General features: G+C 36.1%; 1 protein-coding gene across 11 annotated transcripts in view; it reads left to right on the top strand.

The window, feature by feature from the left end:
* The window catches only part of EPHA6 (EPH receptor A6), a 943,752-nt gene that overhangs the window by 662,747 nt on the left and 254,937 nt on the right, over nt 1–26,068 (top strand). For all 11 annotated transcript variants that reach the window (XR_010155659.1, XR_010155660.1, XR_010155661.1 and 8 more), the window contains 3 exons: nt 7,141–7,249; nt 11,085–11,155; nt 15,924–16,049. Coding sequence is in view for 8 of the 11 variants with exons in the window: in XM_009445923.5 (XP_009444198.1) it covers nt 7,141–7,249; nt 11,085–11,155; nt 15,924–16,049 (306 nt within the window). In the remaining 3 variants the exon portion in view is untranslated. The remainder of the gene's footprint in view (nt 1–7,140; nt 7,250–11,084; nt 11,156–15,923; nt 16,050–26,068) is intronic.

Below are 26,068 nucleotides of genomic sequence, written 5' to 3' on the forward strand. Positions count from 1 at the left end.
GAGTGAATCTCAAAATCTTTGGTGTTTCAGTGTAGCCACAGTTTGATATACTGAATTGTATTGTTTCTGGAGAAGTGGCAGAGGAGTAGAAGAAGGCACAGCTATGAAATCACTTTCTAAAAAAAAAAAAAATTATGATCCCTGCTAAGGGTCTCTGCTTCAACAGAAATGATCCATGAGGTTTGTTTCCATCCAGCTGAGAAATCAGTAATCAGCTTACTTGAATGGAAAAAAGAAACTCTTGCCATTCTCTTTTATTTCTAATCTTAGAGATACTTTTCCTTTGGGTAGATAGCATCAAATATTGAATGAATGTAAAAGAAAGATATCAGTATAATACTAAGTTGACTATTTTTACTTTTTTTCAAAGCCTAGGCAGGGATATTTAGGAAAAAGAAATTTACCCACATTATTTTCTATTAATTTACCTCTGTACATACTGATTTACAAAATACAAATATGTAAGGGAATGTAATGTAAAATTACAGCGTGTTTAAGCATTACTATTGACACACAAATCAAGTAAGAAAACTGTTCTTTAGCCAAGGGCATTTTATCCTTATATTTAGAATGTGATTTTTATCTCTTTTTCACAAACAATACACATATATTAATACCTATACTATGTATGGCTTATGCTAATCCCTTGTTATATAGAAAGTTGAAACATATTATTCTGCCCTCAAGAGGCTTGTAGTAGAGATGAGTCAAAAAACTGAAACTCTCAGGAAATGAATCATTTTGATAATTTAAGTTTTTGGCCAGGGTTTAATCTTAGAAGTATTATTTTTATAACTTTATAATAGTTTGGAGGCAAACGTTTTTTAATCATGCATCCCCAAACTCTTGTCCTTTCAAATAAAATATATTGGACTTATCTCAGTATTTTCTAATTAATATCGAATGATCATATGAAGGTATTGAGTTATAAAACATAGTGAATTATTTGATGCTCCTTGAATTTTGTAGGGCTATTTGATCCTAAACTCCTGGCTCCTGACTAGTGTACACTTTGGAATCTTGTGTCAGATTTTCAGTTTTTCCACCTCTTCCATCAGTCTGACTAGCAGTGTGCAATTCTTTTCAACTCTCTCTTTGTAGATGCCTCCCCAACCTATCTTCTAATCTGTTGCCTACTACACTATTTTATGAACTTGGAAATCAATAAATATATGTGAAGTAAAACTCTGAGGTATCAAAGCTGTTTTATAGTATGTGGACCTCAGTCAGATGCCTTTCTAGAGAATCTTTTTTATTTGTTTTTGTCTTGCTTTCTATCATTCAACTAAATCACATAATTGAGCCTGCTGTCTAGCTGATTTCAAATACATGTGATAATATGGGTACCTGAACTAAGAAAATACGGTGGGAGTTGGAGAGAATGAGAAAGAATCTAAGAAATACTTTAAAATTATAAGGGACAGGACTGATCAACTTGGAAGGCGAAGGAGAGAATTGGATGAGGGCTGAGTCCAAGGTTTCTTGCCTGAACATCTCTGAGAATGGGACATGGGAAAGGGATGATTTTACCTTCTAGGCAATGGGAAATGTTCTCAATATTTTAAAATGTTATTATGAAGAATAATTACGTCCATATAACGTGGATGGATTGTGAAAAGATACTGTGGAAAGGCAACCTAATAGCAAATGATGAAACTAGTCTACTCCTGCGGGGCTGAAGCCTCACAGTAGGCTGTGTCACTGGTAATAGAGGCAGGATGAAAACTTGACTCTGGACTTGGAGTTGTAGGAAAATGCAAAATCAAGGATAACCCTATGCTTTCAAACCCACGTGGCCCAAATGATAACAATATCATCTACAAAGTCACAAGTTTATGTTCATCTAGAAGATATGTTTCCTCAGCTTTCATTTGTATCTCATACTCTTCTGTCTGCATGAGAATGTGGTGTTGAGAATGTGCAGATTAATTAATCTCCATTATGTGTTGCTAAATGCTCATAAAGTTAAGCCAATTCTGATTTCTATACGTGATCTGAGAGGAGAATTTTCCTGTATTGGTTGTCCATAAACTTTAAAACTAATTTACTGGGTATCATCAATTCATGGCTTTGTTGAGATTTGTGCTATGTTTAAAGAAATCATTCTGGTGAAATTATGAAGACAATTTATTTCACTGAGCAGCATTTTTTGTGAGATGTTTTATTTAAAAATTCATATTAACTACTGTCTTCAATAACTTTAAAAATATGTTCATAACAGAAAAGAGTTAACTTTAAAAATCTATTCCACAGAAAATGACACAGAATACAAATAACAGATTTTACTTTGAAATGTAAATATAAACTAGAATAATCTTGATTACAGGGAGACAAAATCATATGCCTCCATAGAAGAAAATTCTTTGGTTAAAAATAGCCAAATTGCCTTTCTCCGACACTTTCCTAAAGATATGAAATCTCTTTTTTAAGTATTTAGATTCCAAGTAAAGCATTTCACTTTTTTTTTCTTTAGATGGAAACAAACCACACTTAATAATGTCATCACAACTTATGCCAAACGCTGTTGCTCAGTTACAATATTGCAATTCTTTTTGGATAATTGCTTCCTCTTAAGGAAGTATACTTCTTCCCAAATCATAGAATGAAATATATCATTTTAATATATTTATCTTTGTCCAAGAATACAACCTAACAATTAAACAAAGGATCATTTCCAATCAGTGAGTCACAAATAAATTTTATTTTACACTATGGATTTCAGAGTGGTTCTTTTTAGGGACAAGTTTGCTTTCAACAGATGCCACTTATGTGAGTAAATGATACATTTTTCTCCTATAAAACTAACGAGAATGTTCTGCTCAGGATTGAAAAAACTGAATGGATAATGCTATAGACAAGTTTTCATAACAGAGACATTTGTAGCTATACTGTATTTTAGTGGAATCCATTTGGCAGGTAATTTCATGGTTTGCTTATTTATTTCTTTAAGTGTCTATTTAAATAAACCAAACTAATGAGATCTCTAGCCAAGGAGGTGACCATCCTGTTCCTCCTCTTACTTCTTCCAACACATTACATTTTCCCAAATTCCCTGTCAGCTCACTCACTGCCAGAGGCTGCTTATTCTTTTCCAACACCGTTCAGTTTCCCTTTTGTAACAATAATTACTTCTGTAATTTCTTATTCAGTGTCTGTCTTCCCCACTGAACTGAAAATCCATGAGCACAGTAACTGTGTTTTGTTTATCACTGTATACCCTGTGTCTATGTTAGTGCCTAGCATAAACTAGTTGCTCAATAAATATTAATTGAATGAACTAATAAATTCTTAACCTTAGACTCATATTTCTGAGCTTTGGTCCACTCAACTTGGTAAAATGTAGCAGTCTGAATTCCCTAGTAGCTTCTACCTCCCAGAAAGCATTGTCTCCAAGCACACAGAGTAACTGGATTTTTCTGATTAGTGTTGGGTACACTCTCTTCACGTACGTTGTATAGCTACACTGATGGTAAATCTTCCTCACATATCAAGGGAAGGGTGGGAATGTGGATTACTCCTGACCTTTTCTTACCAGAACCATCCAGTGCAAATAATTATTCAACCCACTCACTCAAAGGAATATTTACTACCATGTAGGCTGGACACTGTATTGGTTTCCTAGGACTGTTGAAACAGATTATCACTAAGTCAATGGCTTAAAACAATATATCACAGCTCTGGAGAACAAAAGCTTGCTCCCTCCAAAGTTTCTAAGAGAGACTTCTTCCTTTTCTCTTCTTGCTTCTGGTATCTTATTCTTTGGCTTGTGGGTTGCATAACTCATCTCTGCCTTTGTCTTTACATGTGTCTTTACATGGCCTTCTCGTCTTTGTCTTCTCCACTTTTCTCTCTCATAAGGACACTTGTCATTGGATATGGGACAACCTGTTTAATCCAGGATAATCAAGTTTCTTAATTACACCTGCAAATTCCTTTTTTGAGGGGAGGGGGAAAGGCTGTCACCATTCACCCCACTATGGATATCATAGTGAATATAGTTCCTGCTCTCATTGAATTTGAAATCAAATGAGAAATACAGATTATAAAAAGTAATTTCAATAAAATGTGATGGTTTTATTGGTAGAAATCTTTTAAGGGTCTTGGGGAACATCTGTCTGGGGACTTACCCAAATCTAAACAACCAGAAAAAAAAGTGCTTCCCAAATGATAAGATATTCATGGAGGAGTGATTAGAAATGGACCAGATATTAAGAGTTTGGCTCATTCAAGGACTTGGAAGAAATTCAGTATGCTTAAAGAATGATAAGATGTATCTGAAGACATACGCGAGAGCCATTTGTAGACAGCTTTGATAACAAAGTTAAGGGCCTTGAAGTTTATCCTGAGATGAAGTCAGAGCTCTGTGATGGAACAACACTAATATGATAAAACGCAAAAATTATCCCCATCAGGACCAAGCTCCTGAGTGTTTTTATTTCCATATGGCAAATCTTGTTCTTTCCACTATTTTGTTGCAGACTGCATGGGTAACACAATATCATAGTACAATTGCTCTGAAAGATTGTGACAAGAATGTTTAATGCAACATTATCATTTTACAGACATGAAATCAAGTTCAAGCAAGGCTATGATTGTTGTAGGGTAACCAAAACCGCTAGATCTAGTTAGTTCTTCTGTTAGGAAAAATGGTAGTTTAAAGTACTGGCAATTGCTTGGGCTTGGAGATCGGCAAAAAGAAGTTGGATTGCCGGCTTTCCCTTGACAAGATATGTAACCTTGAGAAAGTAATATAACTGTTTAAACTAGGAATGATAATAGTACCTATCTATCAAGACCATTGTGAAGATAATTTTGATAATGAATTGACGCTCATAGTTTCCTATTAAATAAATAATGACTGTTGTTCTTGTTGAAGATGATAATGTTGATGAGGTTTTTATAATCATCCCAGCCTCACAATCTATAGCATTTTACTCCCAGTATAATAGTGTTTCATTAAATACTCTTATTTTCTAATAAGAGTATTTAACATATTTATTTTCTAATAAGAGTATTTAACATATTTTATTCTCCACAGAGGAGTGTTTATAGTTCCTAAGTTTAAGAAACAATTATGCAGGAATATGCATTTTTCAAAGGGTCGTAACTTAAGATTGTTATCCAATTAAAATTTTAATTAAAACAAAGTTTATAAATGTAATAACAAGTGTGCAGAAGGAGACATATTTGTAGAATTAGCAGTTTAGTCAGTAATTATGTATGTAAAACAACACCATTTTTTATAACAAAGTAATCTGAATTTCAAAAGGCACCCAATTACAAAATCTCCCTCTGAATTTTGGACTCAACAAATTATAGCTACCTAACTACTATGAAACTATATGCCCCTGATTCAAAATTCTTGAATTATGCTATATATTTTACAGATACAACAGTTTTTAAGTAAATAATGTTTTTTGGGTAAATGCCATCTGCTTTATCTTCAAAAAGATAATGCTTTCTAGAACAACTATTTCTTACATTTTTGTTATTCAATAACTTTCAGTGAGAAAATGTGACATTTTAGAGCACAACATTCCTTCCCATGATATCGGTGCTATTTTGAAGATTAGGAAATTCAATGAGGACCTAATAAAAAACCTTCAGTACATTATTTATTGGATAAGATGCAACTATTTAACTTGTCTCTGCACAGATTATGAGTGAAAACTTAACATTGTAGTACATTGCTTGAAAATGTCTTGATTAAATCATAGTGACTAAGTTCTAAGATTTAATACATTTCTCTTACTGAAAACTGAACATAAATGACTTCAACTCTTTTGTTTTTATTTACATTTAGATTTTTTTAAAAGTCTCTAAAGTGCTGTGACTGGTTTCTTACTGACTTGACAATAGTGTTGAAGGCTTAGACATTCTGTTGTAGATATGTCATTTTTATGAGAATGCTATTACTCTGGATATGAATTTGCACATAATATACTGATACTCAATTCCCAGAAAAAGATCTACTTCTTTGGAAGCTGTAAAATACTCAAGTTTAATAAATTATTATGTTAGAGACTTCTGCAGTTTGCTTCTCAGTTATATACTTTATTTGACCCAATTTTCTCCAATAGCTGATAAGATTAATAGATATTATTTATTTTCAGTAGTCAAAATAAAAAACAAGTTTAATTTAAGTTAAGGAACATTAAGAGACTGATTGATTTAGTTTTTTAGAATATTGATGATTAACTGAATTATTACTACAAGTTATAGTAAAAAAAATGGAGAAATGAGACAAAACCCTGAAAGACTGAATTCTGGTCATAGTTCTATGTGGGCTTGGGCAATTTCTTTAATTTTTCTGTGCTTCTGTTTTCTTACCTCTATTATTAAGGAATTGCCTATTCCACTCATTGAAAATTATATTTGATTAAAGCATTATTAATATAAAAAATTAGAAGTGCTAATAAATTAATTTAAATGATATATGTTAAAAGATTCCTGGAAGATTAGTAAAACATGCAGCTCATGTGCTTTTAAGAGACAGTTTTATGAATGAAAGAAGGAACATGTTGCTACCATATATAATCTGGTCTTTTCTTCAAAAAAGGAAGCTTTTAAATATCATTTTTCCAATTATTGCTGATTAAACATCTAAGCACCCATTATGTATATCCTCGTGCTGTGGAGGTGAGAATCCACAATTTTAGTGTTTGAATTAAGTTCTATGAAGTATAAAGAACATCATTCTTAAAAGGAATTATACAGTAGTCTTTCTACTTTGTGAAAACAGATATCAATGCAGTCTATAAAGCCTGGTCTATTGGCCAGTGTTTAAGAGGAAATACAGTGAGCAATTACATAAAACAATTCTTTAGCCTATCTGCTGATTTAGTTTTACAGCACATACTTAATCTTAAAATAAGGGATACTAAGAATTCATCTACTTTATTGATCTTTTTTGAAGAAAGAGGAGAGGTTTATGTTGTGGGTTATGGCCCCAACTCTTCAGCCCTGAGTCAAAACTCATTTATTTTGGGTTTGCTTCATACGTGTCAAATACTGAAATAAAGGCCAAATATACTGGGCTTGGCATCCGTTATTGTATTTTCTAGTGTAAACTAAATTGTAAAATGGTTTTAATAGTGAAATGTCACCCAGGGAAATTTTAATATTGTATCTCTGTTTCAGCTTCTGACATGGCAGCAGAACAAGGACAGATTCTCGTGATAGCCACCGCCGCTGTTGGCGGATTCACTCTCCTCGTCATCCTCACTTTATTCTTCTTGATCACTGGGAGGTAACTGAAACATACCATACTATTTCCAAGATTTATGAATAACCACTCTTTTTATACATTGCGTATTCAAATGCTTTTAGATATAACAAAGCACACCTGAGGTCGAGAGGGATCCCAGAAGAATCCACTCTGACAGTGAACCATCATTAGTTCTCTGTTTCAACAGGTCCCTCAATATGGAAAGATCCGAAGATGACTAAAGCTGTTTGAAAGCTATGAATGATGAATTTACAGTCAATAAGTTACTCCGTATTTTTCCTTTACTATAATCAAATTACATCATAAAAAATAATTTTCTTAAAAAATATTTTAATGGAAAGTCAGAACAATTTATAGAAAAACTATAAACCTAGTGTTATAGAAATATAACATTTTGTCAATTAAATATTGAAACTGTCTATGTTAGAATTATATTAATTGGTTTTATAAATCCAATATTTCTATACTTCAAAGTAATTTGAATAAAATATAAACTAACAGTAAATTTAACATAGCAAAAGACCTAAATTTGAATCCTGACTAACTGGTCCAAGTGCTTCACCCTTCAGAACCTTAGCTTTCTATTTTTATACAGGTTTGATACAAAAGCATATTAAAACCATTTAATGACTTTTAAATAAATAGCATGAATACCATAATCCAGGTGCTGATAATACAGATGTGAATGAAGATAATATGTATAAAATTATATGAAAGAATAAATGTTATTTCTTACTTAATCCATGGTATTTGGCCAGGACTTTTTCCAGAAATCACAATATTTTATTCTCAGATCATTCTAACAAGAAGATAAAATAGCCTATCTAGATATCAATAGAGGCACAAAAGAATACCTCAACAGATTTTTTATAATCAGAAACACACATCTACTGCAATATTTCACTATCATGATTTAAAACTGCAAAAAGAATGTCAGCCAAACAGTACACACCCATGTTGACTCCAGCTAAAGTACACCAACCCTGCCAGAAAACACTGGTACCTCAGAAAGAGCAGAAATAATAAACAGCACCTTCAGTGAACCGAAAACACTATTTGTTTTTAAAACTCTGGTTAGGGACCAACATTTTATTAAAATTTGATCTACTTAAAATTACAGAGGTAATTTTAATACACATATGAAAAATTGTCTACAATTTTGACAGCACACCAAAAAGTATAGAACTTGACAAGTACTTTGCATGTATCAAATGTGGGTCCCTGACAAATATACAACTGCTATTCAGTAACAGTATATTAGATATAGTTGTAACAAACCTCCTTTTATAGAATTTACTGAGGAAAAAAGCAGCATGAATATTCTAATGTGGTTGAGTTAAAAATGATAACTTATTTGTGAAATTAAGTGGAAAGAAGGCACTTTACAACTATGTTTACTTAAGTTTTTCATGTATATAAACAGATATAGTAATGGTCTTAGAATTAAGAGAGAGTATTTGGGGGTCTCTAGTTTTGGGGGGTGATTAGCTGATAGAATAATGCTAGCTACAGTAACAAGGAAAAAAACAGACATGAAAGAATGCAGGAAATAATGATAAATTCATCTTAATACAAGTACTAATTTGGGCACAACATGTTGCCACCATCAGGCACTGTTGTCCAGCATCCTCTTAGGACCCTTTTCCTTTATTTTTAGGGCAAACCTCTGACAGCTAACTGCCATCATCAGAGCTTTGATATAGCTCATCTTTTATAGAGGACAGAAAGCAAATTTTGGAATCTCTAAACGAATTAACCATTAGGTTGTAGATTAAATGTTCAACACTGCAGCTTATCAAACATGGCCTACAAAAACTTGAATCACTAGCCAGAATGAAGTGATTATAAAAAATAAACAAAACCCCTAAACATCCGGGTGGAAGTCTAAGTTTTCTGAGAAAGATTAAAATTATTCCCATACTATTTTGGACTCTGGCAAAGAGAGGGATTACAAGACAGTTATGGTTAGAGAAAGAGAAAGAGAAAGAGAAAGAGAGAGGAAGGGAAGGGAAGGGGAGGGGAGGGGAGGGGAGGAAGGGAAGGAAGGGAACGAGGAAAGGAAGGAGAGAAAGAGAGGAAGTTTCAGTGAGGGTTAATGGCGCAAGTTTAAAAAAGAAAGGAAAAAAGAAAATAAAAGTATTTTGTTGTATGTAAAGTCACAATGACAATTTGGTTAAGAAAATCAAATTGCCACTACTTTAGCTTTGCTACGTGTTTAGCAAACTTTATTAGGAAAATGTTAAATAGAAGAATAAACCTTACTGTATATTCCTTACCCTCTATAACATTAATGCTGCCCATGCATTTTGAACTGGGGTCACTGATATCTTTATAATACTCTAATTATCATGAAGTTATATACAATTTCAGGACAATCTGCTTTGGAGCCCAGAAAGTTTATTTAGTTATTAAAGTACAATGGCATTCCATTGTACTTTAAGGAGCTCTTAACTCCAAAGACACAAATTTATCATGTAACTATACTGTGAAAAAATAGGTATGATGGTTGATTTTGATTCAGAAATATTTTTGTTTTCCATTTTCAAAGTTTCTTTGAAGGAGGGAGTAATTTCCTTTTTTTATTATTATACTTTAAGTTCTAGGGTACATGTGCACACGTATGTTTATGGAGGGAGTAATTTCTTAAATGTGATTTTATTTAACATCAGTATTACATTATTTACAATAGAAAATCCTCTGGACATTTAAAAGAAATTTAATAATGATTCACTATATTGCAAAATTGAATACAGTTATATGTATCTTGTAGAACATGTTAAGGCCTTATTTTTTCATACAGTATTTCAGTAAACAGTGATTTAAATAGCACATACACATGTGGCAAAGCATTTCATTAAGGCATCAGAAAATATTTCCTTAACACATAAATATGACAAACACAAAAGAAAACATTTCAATCTTTGCAGGCTAAATAAGTATTGCCTAATAAACTTGAGAGTTGGGCTCAAATATTATCTTTATTTGGGTTTCCTGGAGCAGAATAGAAATACCACTTAAAAGGAGAATTTAATGATGAAAAATTTGTGCTAAATTATTTTCAGCTTTCAGTTTCTATGTTTGCCAATTTATATTTCATTAGAAATTGCTTTAACATTCCATGCAATGAAGAGAACAATTTCAATTACATAAAATAGAAAAAAAATATTTTGAAGTATTGCTTAAGCACTTTGGTAGAGGAGCAGTCATTGGAAAATATTCTATGAAAACTGTAAGACATTTCTGAATAAATGCTCAACTTGCCATAGAATTCGAGGCAAAATTCCATTGAAAGACTGAATTATGTAACACAGACGTACTTTGTTTAGCCATTAGAAATTTGATAAACCATCAAATCATATGGATGTTGAAGAATTTACTCATATTGAAGAAATCTTGGGAGCATGGTTATCCAGAGGGAGACTAGAACATGCCTCTACCAAATTCCAAATATTAAAAAATAAAACTGCTGAACCATCCTGCTGTTTAGCATTGAAAATGGAAGACAGTTGTATACATTTCTGAAATTCTGACTCAAAATGCTTTTTTTATTTTGACTTTTAATTTTCTTTTTACCAACTCTAGCTATTAGTAGTCATGTAAGGGATGGTTATGGCAGATTATTAAATATTTTCTAAGACTCCTATCTTTCGAATCCATCTACTTAACAGTATTTTATTCTAGGGCTAATTTCAGTGTACATAAAAAACCTTCTATAGAATATTTTCACGTTATAAAGATATTTTAAAAGTGGTCTTTATGACAAGAACTTTGTTCATAGATTATATGTATTTTAATTGGTTTTGCACTGTATGCATCATACTTCTTAAAACAAGTTTTTTTTTAATCTTTTTAAAAGATGTCAGTGGTACATAAAAGCCAAGATGAAGTCAGAAGAGAAGAGAAGAAACCACTTACAGAATGGGCATTGTAAGTAGCGCAGGGACTTTCTTTCATTATTTTGTACTGTTCCAGCACTTCAGGAGTTCATTCAAACTGTATCTATTGAGTTGAGAAAAAAAGAAAAAAAAATCACTTCCAACCTTTCAGCATTAAGAATTTTCATCTGGTTTCCAGGTTTGTTGGTGAAAGTTGCACCTGCTTCTCATTAAATAACATTACCTTGTTCCCAATTCTGCTTGCTGGAAAACACAACAGACTGAATTTGCTAAAAATAATAGTTGACTGATTTTATCAAGTTATTTACCACTCACAATGGCTCTAAAACATGAGTTGATTTTATCTAGTGGAACATTAGACATAGAAATAAATATTAGGGAATCTTTATTCCTTCTTGTAGGGACTGTCTTTTAAATATATAACAAATCAATTTACAATTCATTAATACTAAAAAAGAATATCAGCTCTTTAACTCTTAGAATATGTATGAAATCCTTGGGCTGACTACAAGGTTATATTCATTTGAGAGATCTATTCCCAAGCAACCTATAATTACCACTATAGCTGGTTTGATAACTGACAACTTCTCCTCCTCAACATCCACCTCCACCTCCACCTCCAAATTGCAAACTACTTCAGCAAGACAGTTTTTCTATTGTGAGACACTGAATTAACAAGAAAGGGATGTTCTCTAATTAACCACAATGTAGAGATAATATGCAAGGCAACTTAACTGTTTTATCTTTTATTTTAAATTGAGCAAAAGATAATAAAGGACATTTCAATCTATACCACCCTCCGGGAAAGGGAAAGGCTTTAAGTGAGGAACTTTTATTTTTTATTATTTTTTAAAGTATAATTAGAATTTTTCTTTTTTTTCTTTCTTTCTTTTTTTTTTTTTTTTTTAGTATTTATTGATCATTCTTGGCTGTTTCTCGGAGAGGGGGATTTGGCAGGGTCATAGGACAATAGTGGAGGGAAGGTCAGCAGATAAACATGTGAACAAGGGTTCTCTGGTTTTCCTAGGCAGAGGACCCTGCAGCCTTCCGCAGTGTTTGTGTCCCTGGGTACTTGAGATTAGGGAGTGGTGATGACTCTTAACGAGCATGCTGCCTTCAAGCATCTGTTTAACAAAGCACATCTTGCACCGCCCTTAATCCATTTAACCCTGAGTGGACACAGCACATGTTTCAGAGAGCACGGGGTTGGGGGTAAGGTTATAGATTAACAGCATCCCAAGGCAGAAGAATTTTTCTTAGTACAGAACAAAATGGAGTCTCCTATGTCTAATTCTTTCTACACAGACAGTAACAATCTGATCTCTCTTTCTTTTCCCCACATTTCCCCCTTTTCTATTTGACAAAACCGCCATCGTCATCATGGCCCGTTCTCAATGAGCTGTTGGGTACACCTCCCAGATGGGGTGGCGGCCAGGCAGAGGGGCTCCTCACTTCCCAGACGGGGCGGCCGGGCAGAGGCGCCCCCCACCTCCCAGACAGGGCAGCTGGCCGGGCGGGGGCTGCCCCCCACCTGCCTCCCGGACAGGGCAGCTGGCCGGCTGGGGCTGCCCCCCATCTCCCAGATGGGGCGACTGCCGGGCGGAGACGCTCCTTACTTCCCAGAGGGGGCGGCTGCCGGGCGTAGGGGCTCCTCACTTCCCAGACGGGGCGGCTGCCGGGTGGAGGGGCTCCTCACTTCTCAGATGGGGCGGCCGGGCAGAGGCGCTCCTCACATCCCAGATGGGGCAGCGGGGCAGAGGCGCTCCCCACATCTCAGACAATGGGCGGCCGGGCAAAGACACTCCTCACTTCCTAGACGGGATGGCGGCCGGGAAGATGCGCTCCTCACTTCCCAGACTGGGCGGCTGGGCAGAGGGGCTCCTCACATCCCAGACGATGGGCAGCCAGGCAGAGACGCTCCTCACTTCCCAGACGGGGTGGCGGTGGGGCAGAGGCTGCAATCTCGGCACTTTGGGAGGCCAAGGCAGGCGGCTGGGAGGTGGAGGTTGTAGAGAGCCGAGATCACGCCACTGCACTCCAGCCGAACAATTTCCTCATGAAGTACTGGAAAAGACAAACTTTTTCTCCATTACTATTTGGACTTTTAGATCATGTACATAACCAGGAATCGAATAAATAATGAATGTTTTCATAAAGAGTATCCGTCTTGGAGGGAGATTCCAGTTGTAGAGATGTTTCACTTGTGCAAAATATCCAACATATCTATTCTGAGAAGGAGTTTCTACTCCCTGAAATTTTTTGCTGTGGGTTTTATCTGTTCGCCTTTCTCCAAAATAATACAGGCTTTCCTTTGCAGTTAAAAATATTTCAGAGGCAATAAGGAAGGCACAAACCATAGTTCCGGTTCTTCCTCGGGCACAGGGCTAAGTGCAGGCCCGGGGGTCCCTAGAGCTGCCGGGGTGCGGCGCGTCCGGCGCTGGGGGACTGTTGGGTCAGAAAGTGTTCAGGGAGCAGCTGTTGCGCCCTCCCTCGGCCAGCCGCTTGGAGACGCCCCGCCCCCTGCCTTCAACGGCCACCCAGCCCCGCCCTGCACCGCCCCAGCCCCGCCCCATGTGAGGAACTTTTATACAGTAAGTCTGACTCTTACTGCACTGGCAGAGCTGAGAGAACTGATATCTGGCATGGGATAACATGGAAAGGCTGTAAACAGATTGCAGAAACCTGGATCCAGACACCTGGGCTGATGACTTCACGCCGGGCAACCTTAAGATTCACTGCAGGGCATTTAGTACTGCTATGCAGAGGGAAAAGGTGCTCCTGAGGCATTTATTATCTGTTTTCCAAGAGGTAGGTTAGCATAAACCAAACCAGTTGGGCCCAGCATGAAGCGATGAAAATAACTCGAGACAGCCAAGGAGGTAGAAGAAAGTTAACCAACTGATGTTTAAGAAGACGTTGATAAGTTTAAATTAGTAACCAGGTATTCAAAATTGGAATTCAGTTTGGTTGTTTATTTTCCTCTTTTCTACACATATGTTTATAAGAAAAAAATGTGATATTTACTGATCTTATTCTATAGAAATGTGTACCACCTTAAATAATTGAATAGTTTAATAGTTAAAACCACATATGAGTTAATAAATGATGCTTGTTATCTGTGCCTAGCATAATATTATCAACATGACCACAGATCTGATTAGATATCACTAATAATTAGTAGTGGCTACTAGGTTTGAGGTTATAGAACTCAGTCTGAAATCACAAATTCTACTAAGTTGTTATGAAAATATCATACGGAATATAAAATAGAGGTACAAACGATCTGTTCTCATTTTCTTCAATGTATGCTTTGAGAAGTCAAGGAAAGCATGACATGTTAAAATTAGTGTCAGGTCTGGGTATACCTGGAAATATGCTTTTCTGGTGCTAATTTGAGAAATATTAATTTTCTCACGGTCCATATGCAGCACTAAGAAGACAGAAGACAAAATGTGTAAATGAAGGCAATGGGCATAGAAGGACTAAGGAAGCAAATTGCTGCTAATATTGGGCATTTCAGCACCTCCTCTAAACTTTATTACCTTTTGTTTGTTTGCTTTTGATTTTTTTGTTTATATGTTTTGCAAGGAGAGTCAAACAACAGTTAACGCTGGGTATTATATGGCTTTCAAAATCTAAGAAGCAACAAAACCAAATACCATCCACTCTGCCACAAATTTCACATTGGTCTTTTAATCCCTACTAGTTTGTATTCAATAAAGGCTCTCTGTGTGATTATTGCCTGTAAAACCATACCTAAGATATTCGGAAAGATAGAAAGATATATAAGAAATGATCTCCTGTCTAGAGATCTAAAATGGAAAATGGAAATTAATGAGCCAGCTTGGTGGCTTGTGCCTGTAGTCCCAGCTACTCAGGAGGCCGAGGCAGGAGGATCACTTGAGCTCAAGAATTCAAGGCCAGCCTGGACAACATAGCAAGACTGCCATTTCTCTAAAAAAAGCAGAGAAATAAATAAATGATCAAAACAGAGGGATATTCATGGGCAGAGGCAGTCTATGACTTCTTCGGATACTCACAAATGGACATACAACCACACATTAATGTTTTCTAGCCATCCTTTCTCATCATCCTAACTGCCTGTAGGCTGTGAGCCCTCCATTCTCACCAATGAAGCTCAGCAGATACACAACCAATGACCAGATTTTGGCCTTTGATTTCCATCCTTCCCACCAGGATAGACAAGCTGATCCTATTCAGGACTATATGCGGTCAGTCCATGGAAGCCACTACATGAATACAGAAAATGGCCATTATCCCTACTGGCCTTTCTCGTTTCTATGCCATGAAGTCAGTTCTTTACTGCTTGAGGTTTTCTGGAAAAGGGGGAGACCACAGGAATAGGGCATGAGTTCATGAAACCTAGTGCCGTAGAGTACAAAGAGTCCAGGAGGAACCTAGTGGGCTTCCTTGCTTTGGAGGGAGGCTTATGCCTCATTTTCCCCATTCCCCAAGCTAGAGCAGATGTGGAATGTTTTGGAAGCATAGTGAATGAGTGAGCTGATTAAACATTTTATAGAAATATGAGACATGTGTTTTCTGGAACCTGTCAGCTCACTTTCTAGAAATCCACCAGGTCATTCTACATTAACCGTGAGGTAAATAAATTTTTGACCCTCGTAGTCAAAGCTTTAATATGGGACAGGAAGAAAAGAGAGACTTTAAATCATTATCAAGACTGACTACTTCAGTATGTCATTTCTGGTTTTAAATGTTCACAAGATATAGACCACTGAGATACTCAAACTAAATCAATCGTTTTGTTATTGCTGTTGCAGTGCGCTTCCCGGGAATTAAAACTTACATTGATCCAGATACATATGAAGACCCATCCCTAGCAGTCCATGAATTTGCAAAGGAGATTGATCCCTCAAGAATTCGTATTGAGAGAGTCATTGGGGCAGGTAAATGTCAAATCTACACTTTTGAACAAAAGATTCCTTAATTTCTTAGTAACTGGTTTATCAACATACTATCTTAAATCTTGGCAGTTTTGGTCATTGAAAAGTTTTAACAAGTGAGAAGTAAAGTGATCTTGTATATGTTATTTTTTTTAAGTATATTTAGTGTCCATTTGTTTCCAAACAATGACAACATTCACAAAAGTTACTTTTAACATTCTATAGTCTTTTTTTATAGTAGAGATAAATTACAATGAAACTAGAATTTTTAGGGGTTTGTCATAAGGTTATAGATTTACTTGAGCGCCAACATCTATAGACATACACTATAATTATAATAGTATTTAAAATGATGACCATGAGCCTCTGCAAGACACAGAAAAGTTCTGAGAATCACCAAAGATAAAATTTGGTTCAATGTAGTTTTAGGTCATTTTAATGCAAATTAATATTTCTCCCTATGTAGAATTTTCCAATCTTAGAACATTTTATTATTCAACTATCCTGAATAAATACAAATTTCTTGTAAATCACCCCACAGGAATTTATGCTGTACATTAGTTAAGGCAGAGGCTAAGCCAATGTAACAAAGAGACTCCAGAATACAGATTTATTCCTCTTTCAGCTGCTTGACCCAAGGTGAATAGTCCATGCTGGCAGAGGAGCTGTCATTCAGGGGGACTTGCAAGGCCCAAGTTCCTTCTGTTCTTGGCTCTTCCTTCCCCTAGCATGCCATCCTCCTGTAAATGACCAAAGCTGGGTCACCAGTACATCTGCCTTCCTGACTGTGAGAAGGAAAAGGAAATAGTTCTGTCTCTCTGGTTTTGCTTTTAAGGCAATCACCTGAAACTTCCAAACACAGTATTCACATCTCAATGGTCCAAATAACAATAACATGGACACACTTAATTGCTAGAGAGTTTGGAAATGGAATTGCCGACAGCTGCCATGCATGCAGCTAAAATGCATACATTTATGCAGGGGGGCTGTTTTCCTAAAATAGACAAGGGATATTGGATCTTGATGGGGAACATAGGTCTCCTCTAGATGCTGGAGATTTGTTTAATCCTTTGGAAAGAGCAGAACAGATGCAAGCATGGCCATTCCAGCCAGGTGTCATGTCTTTACAAAGGCCAAAAGAAAGCAGCTGATGCTCCTCTGTTTCTTTCAAAGTCCTTTTTCCTCCAGAAGGACAAGCTACATAATTTGCAGGGCCCAGTATACCCTGAAATATACAGAGTCCCTTGTTAAAAATTTATTAGTTATTTCAAGACGGTGACAACAGAGAACTAAACCAACTACAGGGCACACCTAAACTCAAGGCTATACGTGACTGCACAAGTTACATACTCATGAAGCTAATCCTGTTTCCCGGGTACACAGAGAAGTAGAACTACCTCAAGAATTCCAGGCACATTTGCAGAGAGTTCTTCCTGATTTCACTCCATTCCCTAGGTACCATAGATCACCTCATCTCCTGCATGGCTGGGTCTCCCTCTGAAAGCTGCCACAAGGGCCTTTATGTTCATAATCTTTATGTTCTCAGCCAAAGAAGCTGCCTTATCAGAAAGATTAAGGACCTGAAATGGAACCAGATTCTCTGTCTTCTTCCACTGAACAAAGAGCACATCAGCAGGCATAATTGAGAAGAGTGATTGAATTATATTCATTTAGCTTTGGAGTTTGTTTTCTTAAGACAGCAAAGGGATAGAGAAGAGAGGAGGTTGGATAATCTCCATTGCACACGATGTTTGGCTTTCTTCTTCTTGCACCTGTGAAAAACTGATATGTCTTTTTATACCGCCTTGTCCAATACTCACATAGATACAGGAGAAGCATTTTCTGTTTTAGCCCTTTGTGCTACAGCATAACAAAATGCCAGTGTCTGAAATCATAATGTTGAGAGATAAAATCAAGTATCTGAAGTATAAACAATAAGAAGAAATAAAATGTTTCTTTTATTTTTAGATATTTTTCAAGTAAAATATAAATTTTTCTCTTAAAAAAGTATAATTGATACTGCAAAAGCAAAAAATAACTACTAAAGAGATTATTTTAATTTCATTTTTCCACCTGCTGTCCCTGAACTCTAATAAGTCATAATGGCGTTTATCTCATTTGGCAAAGACAGATTATCTAAACCATGTAGTTATTCCTATAGATTGGGGTCTCTTTTTAAATCTTTATTCATCTTTGATTGTTTCAGCTTTCAAACAATATGCTAAGGGTCCTTTTACTGTCCATATTCAGAAAAATAACAAAAATAAAACTGGTATGTGAGACAAAAGTATTATAACCTAACTTGCCTCTTTGTGCCCCTGGCCGTACTGCTCTGTTAATTTATTCCTTTAGATCATTGTTATAGCCCTTTTTATGCTGCTCTAATAGAATGCCTCACACGGGGTAGTTTATAATGAACAGAGTTTTTAGGCTCAAGGTCCTGGCGGCTGAAGTCAAGATCGAGGGGCCACATCTGGTGAGGGTCTTCCTGCTGCATCATAACATGGTGGAAGGCATCACATGGGTGAGGGAGAGAAAAAGGGGGCTGACCTCTCCCTTTTATAATGAGGCTGCTGCATTAATCCAGTCATGAGGGCTGAGCCCTCATGATCTAATTACCTCTTTAAGGTCCCACCTCTAAACACGGTTGTATTAAGGATTAAGTTTCCAGTGTGTGCACTTGAGGGGACACATTCAAACCATAGCAGTCATGTTTCTAAAACTTTACTTTTGTGACTATGTGAAGTGTGAACGTATTCCATAGCAGCAGTGTGGACAAAACATTGCTCAAATTGAAGAAGAACCAGTCGTTATGTAACATCTGTGTACCACTGGTTACTTTCCCAATTTGTAACTATAAATATTTTCTTACATTGTTTTGTATCCTTTATTTTCTTTCCCCAGCTATTGATTGTTTCTTCTGGGACTCTATTTCTTCATCATCTTTGTCCGTTAGGTAGTCCCCTTGGAAATGTAAATTAAGTGACTTAAGTGGTAGTCTAGATGCTAGACAGAGGTGAAGTGAGGTAGAGAAGATGAGAGAGGCCAGATATCAGGTTGTGACAATTGTCAAGTGCAGGATATTCAGGCAGAATTAAGGCATTGACAGTAGGAATGGCAAGGAGTACTTAGATTCACAGTTCATTTCTGAGGAAAAATATACGAGACCTCTGTCTCTTATAGATGCAAGACATGCATGCAAAGCAACAGTTAAGATTACTTTTCAGATTTCTGGTTGGAAAAGCACAATATACATCATTAAATCTTTCTTAAATGAGTTATCAAAAATAAATGTAAAACAGCCACATTAACATTTTCACAAAAAGCATGATATCACACCTGACCTGTGACATTTCTTACCACATTCACTGAACAATGTTTGTTAGATGGCTAATATTTACTTGTAAAAGATAATGGGCCACTTAATCTTTTCATATTAAATCACTATGCTCATTAGAGATATATGTATTCAGGCTGTCTTCCTCAATCTTTGTCCTGAGATTTTCAACTAGTAACCATCAAAATACTGTGCAACTGAACCATAAAAATTTAATTTTTCTGTACATATATTCTTAACATTCTCCTTCTTTCCCTGTAAATTTCACTGGTTTTTTATAAGTTTTCTAGGGTACTTTTTTTGTGTGTGTGTATCACTATTCTATTTAATACTGGCAGCTTATCTTTGTTCATCAATATTGGCCTGAATTTCCATGAAAATGCACATTTCCATTTAAATGAAGTGAGCGGCTCTGTTGCATAGGAGACCATCAAGATCATCTATCTCCTTTGGCTTTTTTGCATTATAAAATGAAATTCTGTGGACAGAGGACTGTAAAACAGAAACTCCCAGGCTAAAACAGCCAAGTCAGATTAGGGAAGAATCATTATTTTATACATATCTTGCAAGATATGAGAAAACGGTAAACAATTTTAATCATGGTCTGAAAAAGGTCCTTGAAAGGCTGTCCCTCTTTCAGGGTACTACTAAACCTAAACCAGTATAAGAACAACTTGCCTGGCAGAGTATAATTTTGAAACATTATTCCATTGAAAAAATGATTCTTGTGTCGCTAAGCCCATAGGGCACCCTTCTTAAATTTGACCTTCCCTGTTTCCCTAGTCTCAATGGAAATACATAATATCTTCCTGTCATACATATTCTTTCCCTTTATCTATACAAAACTCATTATGGCCTCCACTATCAGCCTTCTCTTCTGGCTTAGAGTCACCAAATTTTTTCTCTTTCTAGAATAGTCCAGGAAGTTTTAACTGTTGGTTTCTCAGCAGTTATCTGCAGGTAAAAGAATGTCAAAAGGACAACAAAAAGGATATAAAAGTGAGTGTCAAGCCTAATATTTCGATTCTGTTATTCCGTCTTGTTTGAAATCACATTTCCCCTTGATACTATACAAGGCCTAATGTTCACTTCATGTGCCTCTCCTAATTCCCCTGCCACCCTCAACCCAGCAGGCCTCTCTTTTCTACTCTAGAATATATTATTTTTAGTTATCTTAAAGAAACTGTATTTTTGTTTGTCTTTTACACTTGTGTTATATATTCTTGTAGCATGACAATGACAAATGTAGGCAATATTCCAGATGTGGTTTCACAATTCTCTTTATATATATTTTTTAAAACCTTGTGTTTATGGCTCATTTTCTCTATATTTAGATGAGATGACTTTCTTAGAAATGAGATTCATTCTTGTCCATCAACTTAAAGGATTTATGGTAGAGGTCAGATTCATTTTCTTGTGTATTCTTGAAAACTTTGCATGTTGAGTAGACTGAGAATAAGATCAACAACAGATTTTGGCAAGGCCTTTGTGCCTTTTACTCAATAATTTCATAGCTTTCTAAATCAAATGATGTAATAAAAGATCAGCTTTACCCATTCTCCATCTATATTATGATATGAATGAAAAAGCAAAGAATGAAGCAAGACAGACTCAGATATGAATCACAGCTTTGCTACTAGCTCATTCTGTAAACTTTAGCAATTTAGTTATCGTTCAGAAATTTGGGTCACTCCGTGTATAAAGTAGATTTATAATAACAGCTGTCTTACAGGATTAATAAAAGGATTAGAAATGACTATTAGATTAAAAATAAATACAGTTTTTACATTCAGTTTTGACTGCTGAGATGAATAACACTTATTGCCCAACCCTCAATATACTTTGTGATATCAATATCTGCCCATGCAGAATTCAACAGTCAATGCCTTAGGTAACTGGAATAATATTTATGATTTTCAGAGTTAGTTGAAAATTAGTAATTGAAATGAAATTTTATTTTTGTTACTACATTGAGTTATATCCATGTCAACAAACTCTTTTTCTTTTTAATTAAAGAAACTCAAGGCGGGGCACGGTGGCTCACGCCTGTAATCCCAGCACGTTGGGAGGCCCAGGCGGGTGGATCACGAGGTCAGGAGATCGAGACAATCTTGGCTAACACGGTGAAACCCCGTCTCTACTAAAAAACACAAAAAATTAGCAGGGCGTTGTGGCGGGTGCCTGTAGTCCCAGCTACTCGGGAGGCTGAGGCAAGAGAATGGCATGAACCCGGGAGGCAGAGCTTGCAGTGAGCCGAGATCGCACCACTGCACTCCAGCCTGGGCGAAAAAGCGAGACTCCGTCTTAAAAAAAAAAAAAAAAGAAACTCAAAACTTATTTTTTTATATTAAGGAGGTTATATTTGTTAGGGAATGTTTATTTTTTGTTAAAAAACTCAACAAGTCTTAAGATGAGAATCAAAGGAAAAATTATTTAAATATCTTAACGTAAAACTATTCTACAGTAGTCTATCAATTTATTCTTGGTACATCTAAGGAATTAGTAGATTTACTGTCAGGAGCAGGACTGTATATCAATTTAATAGACTTTCAATTAATTTTTGTTAATTTCATGAGTGTTTACCTGCATTTCAACACCGTACATCTTATTTGGAACCATTTAGTACACATTTTCTATCTTATATACAGATTTCCAAAACTTGCAAGTTGCCTCATCATAGTCATTGTTTGATAAATGCTTGTTTAATAAATAAATAAAATTCTTAAACTAATTTAAAAAAATAATAAGTAAATAAATGAATGACAAAAGGATATAGAATTATTCTAAGTAATGATTTTACATGACTATGTTTATCTGGTTGCCAACAAAAATCTTAATGAAGTATGACAATATAAAATTAATTGCATAATATGTGCAAATAAAAATAAGAAAAATTCATGGAGGACATTTGGGAATTACAATTGTTACATTGCTTTATATTAACAATTTACCTATATTAACAATAGACCAAAATTATAGAATTTATTATATGCCTTTGCATTTACATAGTAAAATACAGAATTATACAGAAAATATTACATTGATATTTTATTTTGAATTGAGTTTATGTAACGGGGGAAGTAATTTTGAAGAGTTGTTTATAACTTACAAAGAAGTTATTTTTCAAATTTGTTTTTATTTTTTTCTTCTAGTTTGTGTATTGCTAAAATATTAGGTGAAATGAAGGAAATTTGATCCCTATTTTCAAAAGAGTTCTCCAAGGATGTAAGCAAGACTGGGTACATCTTAGAATGATGTTCTTTATGGCTAAGAAACAATAGATGAGAAAGACCCACATATCAACAGCAACAACTTTTAGCCTTTTTATTTCTAGAGTATATTAGTTATCTTTTGCTGCACAACAAATTACCCTAAAACTTAAAACAGGGACATTAGTATCTCACAGTGTCAGTGGCTCAGGATTCAGGAATGGCTTAGCTCCTGCACAGTTGCTCACAAGGTTGCAGTCATGGTGTCAGCTGGGACTGTGGTCTCACCTGAAGGTTCAGCTGGGCAAGGATCCACATCCAAACTTATTTGTATAGCTGCTGTCAGGATACAGTCCTTTGAGGGTTGTTGCACAGACAGTTTTAATTCCTCACTGCTGTTGGCTGGAGAACATCCTCAGATTCTTACCATGTGGGCTTCTCCAACGTGGCAGCTTGCTTCATCAAAGCCAGCAACAGAGTCTGCTAGTAAGACAGAAGTCACAGTGTTTTATAACCTAATCATGGAAGTGACAGCAAATTACCTTTGCACATTCTATTGACCATAAATATGATACTAGACCCTCCCCACACTGAAGGGAAGGGATCACACAAGGACAGGAATACCAGGATGCAGGGATCATTGCAGGCCATCTTAAAAGTTTGCCTACTACAAATAGTATTGTTTCATTATGTTTGGGGCTCTAAGGTGGTCCTAATTAGCCAGCATTCACAGGAGTGATTTCTCCCCTTCAGTCCAATTCACATCAAAGATATCAAAGATGAGTCTTAGACACTCTCTGATACTCAAGCAGTTTATTCTGGCAGTGCTCTTGTAAGATGGATAGTGGGGAGCAGGCCAGTGGCATGGGCCAGGTACAGTTGGGGGGTCAGATGATCAACTGACCAGGAGGGTCTCTGTCTGGAGACCATTCTCAGAGTTTAGGAAGTTCCTCCCACTTTCTTATACCTGTATTCAGTGTGGGTCAATTATTAGGTGTTTCTTTCATAAAAGGAGTGTAGTCTCTTCTTGTAAGGGTATGCTTTTTTTTTTTTTAAGGTTTATGAGAGTTGAATCTGTGCTGAGATGGCCTTGTGTATAGGGTATCCAGGGTTTTTAGGTCTCATTCTCATAGACACCCAGTCATCCCCAGGCCTACTTGCATCATACCCCTAAGGACACATAATGTCAGCCCTGTTGAGTAGTTTGAGCAGGCCATAGGGCTGCCATTAATCCCACAGCCACCATGTGTTTGTAGGCAGTGTTTCAAGCAGAGAGCAAGAGTTGTAAGGCCACTTGAGGTCTTGTCTCTGAACTTAATTCTGACACATACAGTTGATCAAAGCAAGTCACAAAGCCAGACCAGATTTAACAAGGTAGAAAAATAGATTTTACCAGTCAATGGGAACAGCAAAATTACATTGCAAAGTGGCATACATGTAGGATAGGGAGGAATTCATGGCCATTTTTTTACAATCTACCACATAGCTGATAGATTTTTTTTAAGTGAATCATTATTTTTTCAAGCTTAATGTGAATAACAGATTATGAATTTATTTGCTATTTTGTCTCTAAGACTATGTTTGCTTTGCACACCTAATGAATGATATTAATGTTTTCTTAATACTCTCAGTTAATCAGCCTTGGGTTAGGTATTAAAAGGCTTACAAAAAGGAATAATGAGCTGGGCATGGTGGCTCACACCTGTAATCCCAGCACTTTGGGAGGCCGAGGCGTGCAGATCATTTGAAGTCAGGAGTTTGAGACCAGCCTGGCCAATGTGGTAAAACCCAGTCTCTACTAAAAATACAAAAATTAGCCAGGCATGGTGGTGGGCACCTGTAATCCCAGCTACTCAGAAGGCTGAGGCAGGAGAATCTCTAGAACCAGGGAGGCGGAGATTGCAGTGAACCAAGATAGTGCCACTGCACTCCATCCTGGGTGACAGAGCGAGAGTGAGACTCAGTCTCAAAAAAAAAAAACAAAAAAAAAAAACCGTGAATAATGGAGCATCTCAGACGCAAGTGGGAAGCTAAGGAAAGTATAATATATAAGGTAGGAAGGAGGAAAGAAAGGACAAGATAGATAATAAGTGAAGAAAACATGCAAATAAATTGTTGTTCAAAGAATGTAAAGATCACTGTATACTGGGAGATCAGATCGCATTAGAAAGACTGAATTAGGCATTTAAATATACTGTTAAAGATAAGGATTGTCAAGCTGTAGAAAAGGTATTTTAGATGGGAAAAGCATTAGAAGTGGTAGAATAAATGGTGTGGAGATTAAGAGGAATTTAGGACGTTTTCAAGTATTTAGAGTTTGATGACACTGGATCTTTATTATATCTAATTTCTCTTCAAAACATAAGCTTTTCCTTTTTTTTTTTTTGATGTGAATGTAACTCTAGCCCTGCTTTTTGGCTATGAATAATGGCTAGTGACTTTTTAGTTTGTTGACTTTTTAATGACAAACTTTAAAGTGATTAAAGAAAAGAGGAAAGATGTTTTACTTTTATTGGGCAAAGAAAAGTAAAAAAGAGTATGGATCTGTATGTGTGTGTGCATGTATACATACATACATGTAAATGTGTTTGTGTTTGTATGTGTGTGTGTGTATGTGTGTATTAGTCAGCTTCACTGTCATAACAAAATATCACAGACTGGGTGGCTTAAAAGGCACAAATTTATTTTCTCACAGTTCTGGAGGCTGGAGTTTTAGATGGGGTGCCTACACGGTCAGGTTCTGGAGAAGCTGTCTTCTGGATCGCAGAGATCCACCTCCTTGTCCTCACATGGCAGAGAAGAGATATATCTTCCTCTTCGTATAAGATCACAGTCTTTATCAGATTAGGGCCCCACTCTGAAAACCTCATTTAGCCTTAATTTCTTCCAAAAGACCATATGTCCAGATGCTGTCACATTGAGTTAGAGCATCAATGTATAAATTTTGGGGGGACACAATTTAGTCCAGTGTGTGTGTGTGTGTGTGTGTGTGTGTGTGTGTGTGTGTAGTGGGTGAGGAAGAAAGCAAGATATTACCTGATGAAAGATTTACTCACTGTTATCCAAGTGTCTGCATGAGTAAATTTTGAATGAAAGAATAAAAATTGTAAATTCATAAAGGATATGCCTGCTAGGTTTGACTTACTGGGAGAACTCTGTCTGAACTTAGAGCTGAGTTTAGGCTGAGAGCAAAAGCAAACTATCTCATGGTTACCACGTGTCCAGAGAATGGTGGAGGCACAGGGAAACAGAGGGAGGAGCAATAGGTCTCCCAGAGTAAAATCTATAAAGATGGTACAATTTCAGTTACTTTTCAGATAATATGCTGATGTGATTGCTGTTAAGACTATAAGAAAGATTTCAAAAAATCAATATGAATGCTAAAAATCAAACTGTTCAATGTGCAATTGAAGCCTAAGTGCTTAGACCAGGATGTACCTATTATGGGTTATCTTTGTAGTAGGTTCTTCCAACAG

This window comes from Pan troglodytes, chromosome 2 (assembly GCF_028858775.2).
Source record: "Pan troglodytes isolate AG18354 chromosome 2, NHGRI_mPanTro3-v2.0_pri, whole genome shotgun sequence".
Classification (NCBI taxonomy): domain Eukaryota; kingdom Metazoa; phylum Chordata; class Mammalia; order Primates; family Hominidae; genus Pan; species Pan troglodytes.